Source organism: Rhipicephalus microplus, chromosome X (assembly GCF_043290135.1).
Source record: "Rhipicephalus microplus isolate Deutch F79 chromosome X, USDA_Rmic, whole genome shotgun sequence".
Taxonomy (NCBI): domain Eukaryota; kingdom Metazoa; phylum Arthropoda; class Arachnida; order Ixodida; family Ixodidae; genus Rhipicephalus; species Rhipicephalus microplus.
In genome coordinates this window covers 278,077,236-278,095,307 of record NC_134710.1, presented here as the reverse complement: position 1 = coordinate 278,095,307, position 18,072 = coordinate 278,077,236, and the positions used below count along the sequence as shown (strand labels likewise).

Below are 18,072 nucleotides of genomic sequence, written 5' to 3'. Positions count from 1 at the left end.
ATTCGAAACACTTGTCTCAATAAGTTAATGACAGAAAGAGTGCGATGGCTCTCTGTAGTTTCGCCCTTTTCGTTTGTCTTTACTAAACAATTAACAACTGTTGCGTTAGCGTGCGCCTCGCTTCTGCGTGTTTTTTTATTACGCGCTATACAAGTCAGCCATACACATCCGTAATGTATACAGCCGCCAGGCATGATGGTCCGCTTCACTGTTTATATAGCGCTGCGGAGCATGACGCCGCGGGTTTGATATCATACGAGAGCGGTAGTATAAAAAAAACGCTCGCGTATATTTTAACCTTACATTGTGCGCTCACTTTGGAATATCAGAATTGATCCCGAGTCCATCAGTAACGCATTGTCGAAGGCTAGTTGGTTAACAATTCGTACTACGCCGTACCAGCGCCACTGAACAAGGACACGCAATATAGGAGCACAGAGCCTCGTGGTGTCCCTGTGCCGTCGCGTTGTTCCAGTGCTCCTTAAATTTGGTACGAGATCCGTCGGCACAGCGTGCTTTATCATATATAAAATAATGAGAATTTGCGAGCTCGCATGAGCTCCGATCGATTGATTGATTGATTTGTGGGATTGAACGTCCCAAAACCACCATATATGATTATGAGAGACGCCGTAGTGGAGGGCTCCGTAAATTTCGACCACCTGGGGTTCTCTAACGTGCACCCAAATCTGAGCACACGGGGCCTACAGCATTTCCGCCTCCATCGTGACCTCCGATCGCGCGCGCTGAAAAAGATTTCGCCTCAAATCTGAAGGTTCTCTTTCTGAGACGGCTGCTGTGTTGTGTAGGGGTGTGGAAGTGAAAGCAGCTCGCCCTGTAGCGTGGGCCCAAACAGCGCCACTACACGCACGCTGCGCGAGGCCCACGCGCCGATGTCTCACGGGCGCCTGCCGACGGGGCCGGCACACAAGCCGGTCCCATCTGGCGGGATCCCAAAAAGTCCCGCACCCGGAAGTGCGCCCCCGTCAACGGGCTGATCTCTTCCGTGGCCCGCCGGCACAAAAGGCCACAGTATCCTCTTGAAAGACAATTAACGCTTACATTCAGTCAGGCCGCTCTCCCTCCCCTCTCTCCCTCTCTCTCCCTCCCTCTCTTTCTCTGCGCGACTTCCAATTGTGGTAAACCCTGTAATTAGCAGGCGTGCGCGAATGGTTATTTCTGAGACCGAATCGCATAGCCGGAAGCGATTGGAGTGTCAGTGAACTGAGGTTTCTTACAGTTGATGTGAAATCACTTTCACTCTGTATCCTGTTCGTAAAATGTTCATATTAAAGGCGCGAATGGCCTGTCGGGAACAAGTAGGCTGACTTCAAGAAAAAAAAAAAGCACGCACAAAGCTCGTCAGACAGCACGGATAGTCGTTGATATAACCGTCAAGGTCTGGCTCCACCAGCGGCTGCTGCACCACTTAGTGTACTCTATATTGATCGCTCCCGTGTAGTACGTGCAAAGTGTAATTGAGAAATCTGCCGAGTTTAAAGTAAAGACATATTTATTCGTAGATTACAACTTTTTTCATTAGGAATACCGGTAGTGTAGGAGGCATTGCGTTGGCAAGGAGTACTTGAAACATATACGGAGATTCCACAGCTACTCTGCTTCTCTTCAAATACAGGAACATCCCATCCCGCACGAGAATGGAGCCCTGCAAGGAGATACGATCGTTGCATTATTATTCGCTGCATGTTTAAAAGAAGTATTTAAATTACTTGATCCGGAAGAAACAAGCATCAATATTAACAGAGAATATATCACAGCTATCTTCCAGACAACATCATTCGGCAAGGACGAGGGCAAACTGCAAAACATGATTGAAGAACTCTAAACCGAAAGAGCGTTTCAATAGGATTGAAGATGAATATTACAGAAAAATAAGATCATTATAGGTATTCCGGCGAAAGAGTGATATAACAACGCAGAATCCTTAGAAGGGGTATACAGGGTGTTTCAAGAAATGTGTATATTTTTCAAATCTACAGAAATAAGGAATCTGCGTGCTACTTGGGGCAATGCCTGGCCTGTGGCAGAAGGCATCTTCAGGTGTAGACAAACATTAATTACGGCAGTAAATATAAAAATAACACAAATAACTTTTCAACCAGTGGTGATAGCCGGTCGAGTCAAATGGGTGAATTCAAGCCCTTCTTACGAATAGTCCATAGCCACTTTTTGGAAAAGCGGCCACTGGTAATCACCGCGGTGTGACGCAATGAGCCGAATTTAGCCGGACAAACAGACGGACGGACGGACGAAAAAACTTTATTAAAGAATTTTTAAAAAGAAACCCTGCAGGGTTACCGGCCCGGAGCACAGGCCACACCGACGTTTTGTGCGGTGAGGCGTAGCCTTTCCACCGCTGTCCGGGCCCGCTGGATTGCCCACAGTTGGTCGTGCAGATCTGAGCTAGTCAGCGCACTTAGCCAACACTCCTCGAGAAGGTCCGGTTTTATATTGTCCTCTCGGTATATTACTGTGACCTCTGTACATTGCCATAGAATATATGCCATATCTGCATGTTCGTGCTTACAGAGGGTACAGCTTGTTTGTGGGTATTGTCTGGAATTCACTCTGTTCAGGTGTACTGGATTTGAAAAGGTTCTGGCTTGCAATTTTCGCCAATTTGTTTCTTGAGATCTGTCTAGCTGTTTGTGTGGTGGCGGATATTCTTCTCGTTGTCGCTTATAGTGTGCCAATATGTCATGATACGTGACCAGTCTGCCTCTGTCGTCTTGTATCGCATATTCATTACTGTCGTCACCTCCATCGTCCCCATCGCCTCCACCGGAGTTGTCCCCCCTTCTGTGGTCGGTGCGGGGGGCCGGGCCGTCGCTGTCCGAGCCGTGGTGGGTGAGTTCTCGCACGGTTCGGTGGGCCTTCTCGTTGAAGTTTTCAGGGATGGTCGTGTCTTCGATATTTAATTCCCCCATGTGTGCCGCGATCCACTTGAGATATTCGGGCACAATTTTGCCGTCCCGGAAGTCTTCTGCTCTGCGGTTTAGAATTTTGGCTGCTTCGGTGCAGACCCATCCCTTTGCAAAATTCCTAATGGCCATTTTGGAGTCACTGATTATTAATCTGTCGTGTCTTCGACCATTGACTACGGCCAGTGCAATGGCCATTTCTTCCGCTTCCTCCGACGATCTGGTCCTTACGGAGCCCGCGGTCACGGTCTTCCCTTTTGTGTCTATGACCGCCATTGCGAAGAAGGAGTCATGCACAACCCTATTACTGATATTATTATTTCGGGAATACCGGGCGACGTCTACAAAAAGCACACCCTCCTGCGCGCCGTGCTTTTTAAGGATCATTTTTGTGTGGCATTTTCGTCTCTCAACGTTGTGTACAGGGTGCATATTTTTGGGGATGTTTTCCGTAATTATCGCGGACCGGACGTCTGGGTGAATCTGCGTGTTGGGACCTTTCATTTCCTGGTGATTAGTGGAAATATTTTGCATAATTTCTCTACCCGCCATGGTTCCAGACAATCATTCGAGTTGCGCTATCCTTTGTGCTTCAGCGATCTGGTCCAGCGTGTTATGTACTCCGAGTTGTAGCAGCCTTTCGTTCTTTGTGTATTGCGGTAGACCCAGCGCAGCTCTGTACGCTTTTCTAATCAGCGCGTCGACTTAGTCTTTCTCGACTTTGTTCCAGTGGACGAACGCCGCTACATAAACGCGACATGCATGGCTGATCGCGAAGGCCCGGACGAGTCGTACAACGTTTCTTTCTTTAATGCCCCTTCGTTTATTGGATACTCATTGTATTAGCCTAACGGCCGCCATGACTTTCTTTTGCAGGCGCGTGATAGCTTCCCCATTGGTTCCCCTGGCTTCGATCCAGAGACCTGCAGGACTCTTATCTTCTGAACCAAGGGTATCGCCGTCTGATTTCTAGTGGTTATCCTGATGGAGAAACAGAAACCGACGCACCAAACAGCCATCTACTATTCACTTCGACAACATCCTCAGTGTCGACACTGTTTCCCTCGCCGTTATCAACCGTCAATTTATACGCTTCGCTTTGAGGCCGCTTATCGGCGCTCGCTTATTCTTCTTCCCCAATGCGAGAGAAACCGTGTCGTCATTGAGGATGTAGTCGAAGTGAGTGGTAGATGCGCTGTTTGGTGCGTCGGTTTCTGTTTCTCCGACTAAATTCGGCTCATTGCGTCGCTCCGCAGTGATTAGCAGTGGCCGCTTTTCCAAAATTTCAAAGTGGCTATGGACTATTCGTAGGAAGGGCTTGAATTCACCCATTTGACTCGACCGGCTATATCACCACTGGTTAAAAAGTTCATTGTGTTAATTTCTATAATTATTGCCGCAATTAATGTTTGTACACACCTGAAGATGCCTTCTACCACAGGCCAGGCATCGCCTCAAGTAGCACGCACATTCCTCCTTTCTGTAGATTAAAAAAAAAAAAAATATTGGACACATTTTTTGAAACACCCGGTATATATACACATCTATGTAGGTCAAATACTAATAAGCGAGCCTGCGCTCATCTAAAAGAAATTAACCAAAGAATAAGTGGATGTGAATACGGTAGGCACTCTCAACTCATCATCGGCAACTTACCACTACCGCTAAAGGGAAGATTGTACAGTCATTGAATTTAATATACTGATACTGAGAGATGGGAAGGCAGTAGGTTGTATCATAGAACAGACAGGTGTAGCCGATATTCTAGTTTTCTGTGTATAAAATAAATGGGCCTGTGTAAATCACGTCATGATAAGGACAGATAGCTGCGGCAATGTATGCAAAAAAGATGAGAGGCGCCACCGAGGAACTACAAAAAGTTTAGGTGAAGGAAAGAATTGTAGGGGAAAAGAAGTGTTCAGGTCGAGCGACGAAGTCAAGTTTGCTGGTGTAAAATGGGATCGTTCGCGCTGTTCGCGTTGGCAAGACAGTGCGGTCGGTGATCATTAGGAGATGTCTTCATGGGGGCATTCTAAGATAGACATGCGATGACGATGATGACTACGTAATATATGTATCATGTTTTATTTTGCTGCACATCATTTCTTCGTTGATTTCATTGCCGTTGACTATTCGAAATATGCGCAAACTACTTGATAGAAAAAAAAAAAAACTGGCGCCTAAGAATAGCGGTTCGTCGGTTACATTGTGTCATATCGATTAGGACTCCATTCGATTCAACATTCTCATTTTTTTTTTAATGCTCTCGCACCCTGATTGTACCAAAGAGGGTGCATCACGTAAGTAACCGCAGCGAAGGGCCAACAAGTGGAATGAACATGTCGGGTAACGTCCCATCATTACGTACAGATCAGCGCCTTCCCTTTCTCGCAATAACATAACTTCTCGCGTGGCGCACCCGCTCCTCCTCCTGACCCGCGGGCATCAGTCGGAGCAGCGGCTTCTGACGAGCGTGGAATGCAGTCGCATCATCCTTCTTCCGAGCCATTGGCCGCGGAAACAATGTGATGCTGCGCCCCGAGCATGCTCGCCGGATAGACTACTGCCAAAACCGGTCTCCTTCTACAGTGCGCTGCGGAGCCGGCGCAGTGATGACGCGCTCCCCGCGGGTACGTGCAACATCTATAGGCGGTGCTGGGCAGCCGCATCGTTGCGCGGAGATGGGTCCCCCTGTATTCGTCACTGATCGCGAAGCAACGTTTCTTTCTTTCTTTTTTTTCTATATGTTCCCCGATACATAGACCATTTAAATCACCTTCTTTTACACTATGGAATTCTCGAAAAGCAGCTTTGTCGCCTTGAATTGTATATAAGCGTTCCTAGTTTGTACAGAGAACTGGAAGCATTTGCTTAGCCATTCAAAAATTTAAGCTTACGAGATGTCTTCGATTAAGACCATTCACCCCTACACACACACACACACACACACACACACACACACACACACACACACACACACACACACACACACACACACACACACACACACACACTATATATATATATATATATATATATATATATATATATATATATATATATATATATATATATATATATATATATATATATATATATATATATCAGGAAAGAAGTGTATACCTAAGGGCTCGTTTTTCCGTGTTTTGACACAATATTAACGAGATCCAACAGACAATAACGCCAAGGAATGTATAAGGGAAACTATTAGAACCAACGTAATGTAAATCAGAAGAAAGAAAAGTGGGTGAAAAAATTACTTGCCGTGAGCAGGAATCGAACCTACGACCTTCGAATAACGCGTTCTGTCTGTCTGTGCGTTTGTGCGAGTGTGTGTGTGTGTGTGTGTGTGTGTGTGTGCGCGTGCGTGCAAAGAGATGGACGATCGTGCACTGAAAGAGACGGTATCCTCCTTTTTACTTTTTTATCATGATGCTCTCTATGCCTCCAAACCGACTTCGTTACGTCCACTCTCATTTTTTTTTACGTTTACATTAATTCCTGGCGTTCTCATGGATTACATAAGTGTCATTCCCGTGCACTCAACTTTTCTTTTTCCTTGAATGCAACCTTCCGCCCTTTTACTGGAATATAGGCTTCCTCATGTTTTTCCTACATTTTTATTAGGACCAATCTCGCAGAGTCTGTTGCTATGGGGCAGCTACTGCAATGAATATATATATATATATATATATATATATATATATATATATATATATATATATATATATATATATATATATATATATATATATATATATATTGCTTGCTCGGATCTTGAGCCTTTTTTGTGGGTTGTGTTATAAATTAAGTGCACCCTTTCAATTCGTTTTATTTTTGTTCTTACGCTAGTTCATATACATTGATGTACTACGTTCGGTTACATGTGTTCATCAGCACGATTAGATGGGATGCCATTACACTCTAAAGCTTTGGTCTTGCGTTCTTTATCCCTTTCTTCCAGTTTCCTTCGCCCTTTCTGATTAGTCTCGGTTAACGACGAAAGATAGCTCAACATTATGATGAATGTGTATATAAACTAATAAAAAAGATCTAAGAAAGGAAATGATCGAAACGAGAGAAGGAAACCACCAAAATAGTAGCTGAACTGAAACCAAGATCTTCGGATCAGGTATAAGACGCGTCCTGTTGGGAGCGTCTGTAGACATGCAGTCAGGAGCAGAACAGTCGACCTTCGAGCTGTCTTGCTGCTCCTATAGATGATCGTTCCATAGCTCGCCCTGAAAGGGCCTTCGTTCATGGCAGCGTGAGTTATGGGCGCATGTGACAGGCGACTGGCGCGGAGCAGGAACCGCTTTGCGACGGCCGAGTCGTCGGCCGGCAGCGGCTGTCGTCCGCATCTGCATGGTCCCCATTCGATGGCGGCTTCCGGGTGGAACGGAGGAGGTGGCAGCACCATGGGTCCTGCACGCCAGCTGCCTGTGCATACATGGCAGCGCACCAGTTGACAAGCGTGCGGGCTGTTCGGGCCACCGCTTAATGGTCGCTCTACGTCAAAGGCCCCAGGGGAATCGCAAACACCCCGATCTTGTGCGCGGTACTATCATTTAGCAGGACCTACATTAGGTTACTTGTGATCGCGCTTTTGATTAAATAAGTTCTCGAGTCAAGCTCCAACTAATGCATTTTTTTTTCTTTTAGGGACGAAGCTCATCTTAGTCTAACTTTTTCACGCATAACCGAGTGAAGAGACGAAGGGGGACAAAAAAAAAAAGGAGGGCAGTATCTCTCGAACAGTGTAATAGACGGTGCTGTCTCATAGAAGTACATACAAACTGCTGTTCAGAGGATATTCTAGATGGCGCTGAAACGCTACTCTCCGATTGGCTGCTGTGCGGGTTGTGTCTGGGTGCGCGAGGAAGGAGTGCCTCCCTCAGTCTTTTCAATAGTTGCCGTACGTGGCGGGTCGTAGGTCGGGCGTGGACGAAGCAGAGCGGCGGGCGCGTTGAAGACGCTTGCGCTCGGCTTCCTTGGCTCGCGTCTCGTTGGTGTTACTAGCGCGCCGTCTGCATTCTCGAGCGCGATTTGACGCATGGACGCATGCGCGGAGGGACTGACGGACAGAAACACGTACGGACGCTTCGCCCCACTTATCATCATTCACTCCGTCGATATGCTGTGATATTTTTTTTTGTTTACAGTCACTTGCACGTCGCTGAAAACAGAATGCACGTCTGACAGCTTCCCTTGTGTATGGTAGAATACACGAAACATGCCCGCAATAGAAATTTAATAACGCTCGCCGTGAATGTGCTCGTCAGCGAGTGTGTGACACTGTGACAGGGTTCCACGAACCCTTATCTGCTCTGTCCCATGGCACCGCTGGTGCCGCAATGGGCCAGAACTGGCCTTGACACGAGTATAGAGACAGGTCTCCACGAGCAGAAAATCCGCTGATTCAACTAAAACCTTTCCAGAAAACTCTCATATGTCGCCACACGTGCCTGCTACATCTCGTTCTCGTCACGTTATCGTGAATGTGCAGAGGTTGCAGCTTCCCTGATAAGTCATTTCTGTACTCTTCTGACTGACACTCTATGCAATTCTGACGCAAGCGAAGTTGTACGGGGCCCGTGCAGCATGCGCGGGTGCGACGACAAGAATTTGACGACAGAAGCTGGAGACAACAAAAAATCGTAAAATATCATCTCTGGAAAGAAAATTTGAGGTGAAACGTGAGAGCCACTTGAGCCATATATTATCGTAATAGTTTGTGAACCACCATTGCCCGCGCACGGTGTTTCGATAACTGTCTTGCCCTATATATTACATGCCATGGACCTCGGTGACGTATCTCTCGCGGCACAAGGCTGACCGACAGTTAAAAAATGGCGCTCTCAGTTGACACGCTGGAAACGGATTTTCAGCAGCGCGTCTCTCTATCGCGCTGTGCTGCGTAGGCGTTTTGCGGCCAAGCCTCGGCCGGCCCCTTTCAAGGACTCTTCGTCGCGCCGCTGGTGTCCTTGGACAATCGTTAAGAAGCGGCGAATATGAAGCCCAGCTACGTCACGAACCGTGGGACGCATATGGGCCGGCGCGTTCCGGACTCTGCCTCGAGTGAGGGATGCCTAGTTGGCCGCGTTTCGAGGGGAGCGACTGGAGAACTCGGCGGAACTGCACGCCTTCCTATCTGAGTTCAAGCAGATTTTCGTTTTTGCTTTACCCTCAGCCCGCGTGCCACTCTGGAACATGACACTCTCGCCCGTGTGTCGCAAGGAGCGTGCGAGGCGTCACGCAATTCGTATCTGCCATGGTGGGTGCGAGAAAGTTGGAGCTGTTAATTTGGGCACGCCTATGCACTGTCTTGCCGCCTGAAGGAAAAAAAAAATCGTATTGCATAAAAGGAAATATAAGATAGTACTCCATTTCCGGGGCCTATTGTGGAGTGTGAGCACCATGCCGCATATATATATATATATATATATATATATATATATATATATATATATATATATATATATATATATATATATATATATATATATCCGCACATCGAATCTGCAGGATATGAGAAGACGCAAGAATAGGACGTTAGCAAAAAGATCGCTGACAATATGCCACCAGCGATGTCACAGACGTGGCAATGGGGTGTGCCGCGAAGTGCATCGTCATGCGCAGGTTTCCCTTTCAATGGCGGGGGGGGGGGGGGCACGTCAAGTCCATGCATGGAGCAGACTTTACGTCCCCCTCTTAACCAAGGTCATTGTGCGAATTCATGTTCATGCTAGACGGTACAACAATCAATCAGGAAGGATACAGTGAGACGTTCAAGAACTTTATCCGTGCTGTTCAATACAAGAGGAGACGCAGGCAGGGGCTTAGGCAGAATTTTTTTTTTCGGGTGAGAGAAGCACAGGACTGGTGTGCGCCCTCCACCCCCTGGCTACGCCACTGGACGCAGGATCACGAAGAAAGTGCGTAAGTGCGTATCAGCGCAGCACTCGCCCGCACATCGTCCGTGTAACAAAGTATCTCGTCAACAAATTTCATCGGACGAGATGCTGTCACACACCCTCCGCTACAGTCAAGATAGCCCCAATTGACTGCCACTTTTACCCTGAATTGATGTAACACGTGTGGGACACTTTTCACAACCGGAGAAGAGCTGAGAAAAATTTTTAAGCTCTCATCGCCGTGCGGCGAGAGAGTTATACTATTCAGGCATAACGATTAATTGTACATCACATGTGAAATTCATTGGTCTCTGCGGTGATGATGTCGAAAAATGATTGATATGTGGAGTTTAACGTCCCTTTTCTTCTTTTCGCGAAGTTCATTCCGGTGTTCCGCAAGGGTCCGTCTTACGCCCCCTGTTGTTCCTCCTTTATATTATTTACCTGCCTTCCGTTGTATCATCTAGCATTCATCTCTTTGCTGACGACTGTGTTATTTTTCGAGAAATCACTAGCGATAATTACATTAACATATTGCAGTCTGACCTTAACCCTATACCTAACTGGTGCGAAAAATGGCTAATGGACCTAAACATTAAGAAGTGCAAAATCATGCGTGTATCGAGAACATCCACCACCTCACCTCTTTACTATCTTAATATAACATTCCTCTGAATTCTGTTAACTGTTATAAGTATCTAGGAGTTCACATAACAACTATAATCCCAACTGGGCACCTCATTATGAATACATTATTAAAATTCTAACCGCATGCTTGGCTATTTATGACGTAACTTTTTTAACACTCCATATGGCTTAAAACTACAGCTTTATAAAACACTAATACGCTCTAAACTAGAACATACTACAACCGTGTGGGACCCCACCTATAATAATCTGGTAACTTCCCTTGAGCTTGTTCAGAATAACTCCGTTAGTTTTATATTGTCTAATTATAATAGAACCGCTAGCATTTCAAATATTGCACTCCCTTCTTTAACATCTCGCAGAAAAGTCTCTCGTTTAGCACTAGCTATTTAAAAGATGTACCATCGTACCTTCTTGCATGACCAACTACTGCTTCGTCCACAGCACATATCCCTCCGCATTGACCACCATCACAAAGTAGGCATTTCTTCATGCTACACAAAAACTTTCTTCAATTCATTTTTGCCTCGTACGTCAAATGAGAAGAACAGACTTCTCGGTGGCATTGTTGCTACTAGCGATCTTTTATTATGTCTTTTTGTTGCAATAGCTAACATTGTATAAATAGGTTCTATGTTGGATTAGCTAATATGTATTACTATATACTGTATTAGCGGCTATTGTATTTATAAGATATTTATTTGCACGATCTAACCGTATCTACTGCAGTTTTTTTTCGTCATTTACATCTTTTTTATATATAAATAACCCACCCCTCTCTGTAATACCATTTGGCCCTAAAAGTAAAATAAATAAAAGCACCATATGATTATGAGAGACGCCGTAGTGGAGGGCTCCGGAAATTTTGACCACCTGGGGTTCTTTAAGGTGAACCCAAATATGAGCACAGGGGCCTACAGCGTTTTCGCCTCCATCGAAAATGCAGCAGCCGCAGCCGGGATTCGATTCCGCGACATGCAGGTCAGCAGCCAAGTACCGCCACACTAGACCACGGCCGCGGGGCTGTCGCTAAATAGGAGGCCCCAAAAAAAAGCTATTATTCAACGAAAAAAAAAAAGACATGTTTTCCATTAAATTATTGGGAAACCTATTTTACGGGCAGTTATACCCTCGTACTTTGTTCTGCCTGTTTTATAAAAAAAAGAATACTTGGAAAATACTTTTGCGCTGATTACTGTCGGACCTGCGAGCCACTCGAGATCTGCTTGACCATATGCTTGACCATGTTAGCGAGCTGAACAACAATCGAGGGCTATCAGCTTTTTTAGTGTCACCGCCGGTGCAGCTTCGGAAGTCGCGAAAAACGCCGCCGGACGGCGGGGTGTACCGTGCACACAGCACGTGCACCATCAATTGAATTTGGTGCATAAACCTTAGCGCAATGCCTAGGCGTTAACCGCGGCTTAGCGTCTCGAACCCTGTTTTGCGATTTGTAGTCTCTTAGTACTCCTGCAGCGGTGAGCGTAGGAAGTATGAAACGCGTTATCCAGAGCGGTAAACCCCAAAGGGTGGGCACGTGCATTATGCTTGAATGGTGTTCCTTATCTATTTTTGTAATCGCTTGCGCTCGAATCTGAGAAATTAGCAAAACTGGATATAGTGTAGAAATCGCAATGTGTGCTCCGCGAGTGTTTTGCGCTGGCCTTACGTTCCGTTTATCGATATGCGAAATGAGCCGCGCGACTCAATGTGACGACACGCTATGGACACACGCAGCGTTGACACCTCCGCACGTGGGGCGTTTCCGAACAGCGCGGTTTCGTATGGCCAACGCGCTGTCAGCGTGGCCGCGGCCCAAGGCGATCGGGCGCGGCGACGTGCAGGCGTCGCAAGCTTTTTATTTATTTATCCATTCACTGGTCGTTTAGCTCGCGCTAGCGATACCCGACGCCCAAATCTGAATCTGCGCTTGCTCAGCGCCCGAAGTGCAGCCACTGCTGCTGGACGTGCGGGTTGTGTATATCGCATCACGGGACAGATGCCCCCCGCGAGGCCGACCGGATGCGCCAATGGAAGATGCCGAGCCCGGCGGAGGGTTTCGGTTGCGGGGGGAAGGGCTACCACGGGCTGTGCCGAAACCCCAGACGTTGGAGGAAAGGGAGCGGCTGATGCGAAAGCACATCGAACCACGGCGCGTGCTTCTCTAACTGATGCTCCCGTGTGGCTCCGCCTAAATATAGAGAGCTGCGCCGAGGCCGCCGTTGGATCAGCTGTGCTCTGGATTCACCGGGTGGCTCTCTGCTGCGCTGTTCCCTTCCTCCGCTGACACTGAAGCGCCCGCTTTAAGCTGCCGGTTTGTTTTCTTAGGAGCGCACAATGTAAACGCGCCCGGTGGCGGCTTCCGCCAGACTGCCTGCTTACTGGCCGACGGAATCGCCCCAGCCTAAGCAAGTTGGTAAAGCAAATAAACGGCGGAAACGATGGAAATAAAGGAGGTCTGTCTCGGGCCGAAAAGGAACAGCTCCCATAGCAATATGCGACGTGAACATTAGCATGCTATATATGTCTGACTTTCCCCTTTAATAGCGCTCAGGTACGCAAGCCACCAAACTACCTTCACGGCCTAGTCTGTGCTTCTTGACAAGTTTACTAGATCGTGCAGCTTGTTCTCTGGAAAAATTACTTCGATCATTACTTCTATCGACTTGTTGCACTTTATCTTGGAGATTGTGTGATTAAAGACTCCCTTTTATAAATATGCAGAAAGTTATTTTGTCGAATTACCGAGTGTTCACTTGGGCTTGTTGCTTGAACATAGCGAAGGACAACGGTGTAAATGTCGACAGAAACAAAGAGAAGCAAACATAGTAGAGACACTCAGCATTGTATAGTGTGCCTCATCTTTTCGCCCCTTCACTATGTCACGATTCAGGTGGAGGTAGAAAAACATAACTGTGTGATACTGCTCCTTTCATTCATCATCATTTGGCGCACAATTGCAGCACTTGTGGTTATGCATTTGTTGAGAAACAGATCGATGCAATTTTTTTAACATTTTTTGCAGGAGTCAACACGATGAAGGCCTTCGTTATCCTGCTGCTTGTGGGACTTGTCCTGGCAGTGGAGGCAAAAAAGGTACGTGTGTAAATAACTTGCAGTTTGGTAGTATTATGGTATTATATGCGGAGCACGTAAGTGTGAGGAGGATGGGAAAATTTACTGTTCAATATCTCATTGGCCACTATCACACATAAAAGCAGAGATTGCTCGTTGGGATACACTATCCATATGCACAAGCACTGAATGATCATGAGATGTAATTCGTCCCCTGAGCTACTCATCAAAGCAATGCCATCCATGAATCGTAGCTAGGTTACTCCATTAACTCTTAGCCCTAACTCTTCCCAATCTAGGTACCTGAAAGCCTCCTGTAAGCACGCGGTGAATAGCGTTGTAGAGATTGTGGCTCCCTGCCTTACACCCTTCTTTATTGGGATTTTGTCGCTTTACTTATGGAGGATTATGGTGGCTGTGGATCCGCTGTACATTTCTTCCAATATGTTTATGTAGGGTTCCTCAATGCCCTGATTCTGTAGTGCCTGCATTACTGCTGATGTCTCGACCAAGTCAAACGCCTTCTCGTAATCTATGAAAGCTATGTATAGGTTTTGGTTGTATTCTGCGCTTTCTCGATCACCTGATTGATAGTATGAATATGGTCTATTGTGGAGTACCCGGTATAATATCTTGCTTAGTCGTTTCGTTGATTGAATTCTAATGTTGCCCTAATTCTATTAACTATTATTTTTGTAAATAGCTTGTAGAGAACGAACAGTAAACTGATCGGCCTGTAATTTTTCAAGTCCTTGACACCTCCTTTCATATGGATTAAGGTGATTTTGGCGTTTTTTCAAGATTTGCGTACCTTTCTCGCCAAGAGACAATTCGTATGTAAGGTGGGCAGTTTTCCCAACACAATCTCTTTGCCATCTTTCAAGAGTGCCCGTTGTTATGTTATCCTCACCAACGGTTTTGCCTCTTTGCATTCCTTCTAGAGCTTTCAATACTTCCCTTGTCATTACTAATAGGATGTGGAATTGCTCTGGGCTATTATTACTTCTTACAATATCATTCTGGTTGTTTTGGCTTCTGTACAGCTCTCTGTAGAACTCCTCCGCCATCTCGACTATCCTATCCATTTTGGTTATGACAATGCCTTCCTTGTTCCTTAATGTATACATCCGATTTTTGTCTATACACAAGCTTGCCTTCGCAGATTTCAAGCTTTTCCCGCTTTTTACTGCATATTTGATTCTCTCCATATTATATGTTCTTATGTCGGCTACCTTATGCCTATTAATTAACTTCCAAAGCTCTGCTAGCTCAATTTGTCTGTTGCATTTGAGGTTTTCATAGTTTGTCGTCGATGAAATTCAATATGGGCAACACTAAAGTAATGTGCAACAGTCTTGCCAGAAAACAGCGCTTTGTGATAAATGGAGAGTCGTCGGAAGTGGTAAAAAATATGTGTATCTACTTAGGACTAGGTAGTAACCTCGGAGAGTGAAGTAACTAGAAGAATAAGTATGGGGTGGATCACATTCGGCAAGCATTCTCAAGTCATGAATGGCAATCTACCACTAGCCCTCAAGAGGAAAGTATATAACAGCTGCATCTTGCTGATACTTACCTACGGGGCAGAAGCTTGGAGGCTTACAAAGAGGGTTCAACCTAAATTGAAAACGATGTAGCGAGCGATGGAAATGAAAATGACAGGACTAGCCCTAAGAGACATGAAGAGAACAGAGTGGGTCAGGGAACAAATCAGGGTTAAGGAAGTTGTCACGGGGTCATGATGTGAAGCGAGGCAGCATACTCGATGTTCAAATGAAACTGTTTATTCGGCCGAACTTGTGGCCAAGAAACAGAAGGTCAGATTACAGCAACACACGGACACTGATAACGGTAAACATAGCATCCGCTGGCGATCAAATAACAAGTGGTGATGCTCGTCGGCATTTATACATGTGCCGTCGAATACTCTAGGATTATCGCTAGCGGCCACGCACGTTCCAGAATAATCTGTAATGTTCCCAAAATGGGCGTAATCTTAACGAAATGATCTACTGCTGTCCTGAAGTTTCTCGAATAGTGCATGCGCAGTTTACGCTGAGAATTACGTATAGTGTAACGGGGTGATAACAAAACTTGTGGAAGGAATGTGGCATTACCTCCGTTCGAAAAAACTGAAGGTGAAAGTAAAATAATGATGCAGGAAATTACGAGCAATAAATTACGATACAGCAGCAATAACAACAACAAAATACACTTTTCAGTTTGTTAACGTGCATGAAACGTCTTGAGACGCGCGACATGCACGACTTCAGATCGCGATTGGCGCCGTTGACAGTTCGTGATGCGGTCGGGGACAACCTCGTAGTCTAGTGGGCCGAGACATCGTACTACCCTGCATGGTATGAAGTATCGTCGCAGAAGTTTTTCACTGAGTCTACAGTACGTCGAGTGTATCGGCTTTCTTAGGTGATTTTTAAAGGGAAAAGAAGAGAAAAGTGAGCCCCGTAACTGTCTGCATTAGAGTGCGACACCTCAACAGTAGCTCACAAAGGATTGGGGTAAGGAGGGATTAAAAGGATAGGATTAAAAGCTATATATAGAGAGAAGAAGGAGAGACCGAAGTGCAGGGACAGCGAGCGACGAAAGTAAAGAGGAGATAGGAAAGATGGACATGGTCGCAGGAGTCTAAGGACGGGGCGCCACTTGACAAGAGCTCTTGTTGGCGTCAGGAGATAGTGTAGGGTGAGTCCAGTCGGCCAGAGCTGCACTGTCGTCGAAGATCGCGAGGGCACAACCGGTTGGCACGAAATCCAGCGAGCGTCCATACCCAAACACGTTCACTGGGCTGGTATTCCACGAAGCGTTGTTGAAGATTGTATTGGCGGCGGTCTGTCGTCTGCTGATTCGTGATTCGCAGGCGGGCGAAGTGATGAGCTTCTTCAGCGCGCTCAAGATAGAGGGTGACGTCAAGGTTTTCTTCGTCAGCGATGTTGGGGAGCATTACGCCGAGTGTCGTTGCCGGGTTCCTTCCGTAGACCAACTTGAACGGCGGCATCTGCGTCATCTTCTGCCCGGCCGTGTTGTATGCGAAGGTCACCTGTGGAAGGATGGTGTTCCCCGTCTTGTGTTCGACGTCGACATACATGACCAGCATGTCGGCGATTGTCACGTTTAGCCGATCGGTGAGACCATTTGCCTGTGGGTGGTAGGCAGTGGCTTGTCTGGCTATGTCTCAAGATCGCCCTAGTCAAATCAGCAGTAAAGGCCGTACCTCTATCGGTGCTGAGCACCTCTGGGGCGCCGTGATGAAGGACGTTCTCAACGAACAACTTGGCTACCTCTTCGGCACTACGTTTGGGTAGGGCTTTTGTTTCGGTGTAGTGGGTGAGGTAGTCAGTAGCTATGAAGATCCATTCGTTTCCGGAATTCGTTGTCTGGAACAGCCCCTGTAGGTCCATCCCAATTTGTTGGAACGGTCAGTGAAGTGGTTCACTCGGCTGAAAAAAGCCTGCTGGCCTTGTTGGCGGTGTTTTAACGTTGCTGGCAGTCTCCGCATGTGTTTACATAGTGGGTTATGTCGGCATTTAGGCGGGGTCAGTATAATACTTATTTTCTTTCCTCGCCAGCGTAAGCGAAACAACTAGGTGTCCAGCGGTCGGGTCATCATGCAGAGTATCCAGAACTTCTGGACGTAACGCCGAAGGTACTACTATGAGGTAGTTGACCCTATGTGGCGATAAATTTTTCTTGGCGAGAAATTTTTCTTGGCGAGGATGCCGTTCCGCAAGGAAAACGACGACAGTCCTCGCTTGAATACCTTTGGAATGACGGCAGCTTTGCCCTCGTGTATTCCACAAGGTCCTGTGGAATACCTTGAGGGCAAAGCTGAGGTGCCGTTGACCCTGAACTCAATTAATTTCAGGGTCGGCTCTCTGTCGTTCGGCGAAGTCATCGATGGTTAAGGTTCCTAAGAAGTAGTCAGTGTCCTCGTCATTCTGCAGTGGTTGGTCAACGGGAGCACGGTACAGGCAGTTGGCATCAAAGTGCTTTTGTCCGGACTTGTAAACGATGGTAACGTCAAATTTCTGAAGTTGCAGACTCCACCGTGCGAGACGACCTGAAGGTTTCTTCAAGTTAGCTAGCCAACAGAGGGCATGGTGGTCGCTCACACCTTTGAGAGGCCTGCCCTATAGGTAGAGGCGAAACTTGGAGGTAGCCCAGATGATGGCAAGGCATTTTTTTTCTGTTGTGGAATAGTTGCCTTCTGCCTTGGATAGCGACCGGCTAGCATAACTAATAACCCTTTCTTCTCCGTTAGTCTTCTGTACGAGAACAGCGCCCATGCCTATGCGACTTGTGTCGGTGTGGATCTCCGTATTGGTGTATTTGTCGAAATGCGCAAGTATGGGAGGGGTTTGCAGCTGTCGTTTCACTTTCTGAAATGCTTCAATTTGTGCTGTTCCCCACTTCAAATCGACATTGGTCGTCGTGAGCTACATTAGTGGCTCGGCGATTTGTGAAAAGTCCTTGAC

At 46.6% G+C, this 18,072-nt stretch overlaps 2 protein-coding genes across 4 annotated transcripts in view; one reads left to right on the top strand and one right to left on the bottom strand.

Annotated features, from left to right (window-relative positions):
• SPARC (secreted protein, acidic, cysteine-rich) overlaps positions 1-18,072 on the top strand; it is a 62,217-nt gene that overhangs the window by 4,955 nt on the left and 39,190 nt on the right. Inside the window, exons 1-2 of one of the 3 annotated variants that reach the window (XM_075879225.1) lie at positions 12,651-13,058; positions 13,530-13,600. In XM_075879225.1, the coding sequence (XP_075735340.1) occupies positions 13,541-13,600 (60 nt within the window). In that variant the 5' untranslated portion in view covers positions 12,651-13,058; positions 13,530-13,540. Of the gene's footprint in view, positions 1-12,650; positions 13,059-13,529; positions 13,601-18,072 lie in introns of those variants that run through there. The other 2 variants (XM_075879226.1, XM_037413955.1) reach the window with 2 other exon arrangements.
• The window catches only part of LOC119161466 (uncharacterized), an 80,889-nt gene that overhangs the window by 46,897 nt on the left and 15,920 nt on the right, over positions 1-18,072 (bottom strand). Inside the window, exon 2 of the mRNA XM_075879223.1 lies at positions 1,550-1,666. Within this exon, the coding sequence (XP_075735338.1) occupies positions 1,550-1,642 (93 nt within the window). The 5' untranslated portion in view covers positions 1,643-1,666. The remainder of the gene's footprint in view (positions 1-1,549; positions 1,667-18,072) is intronic.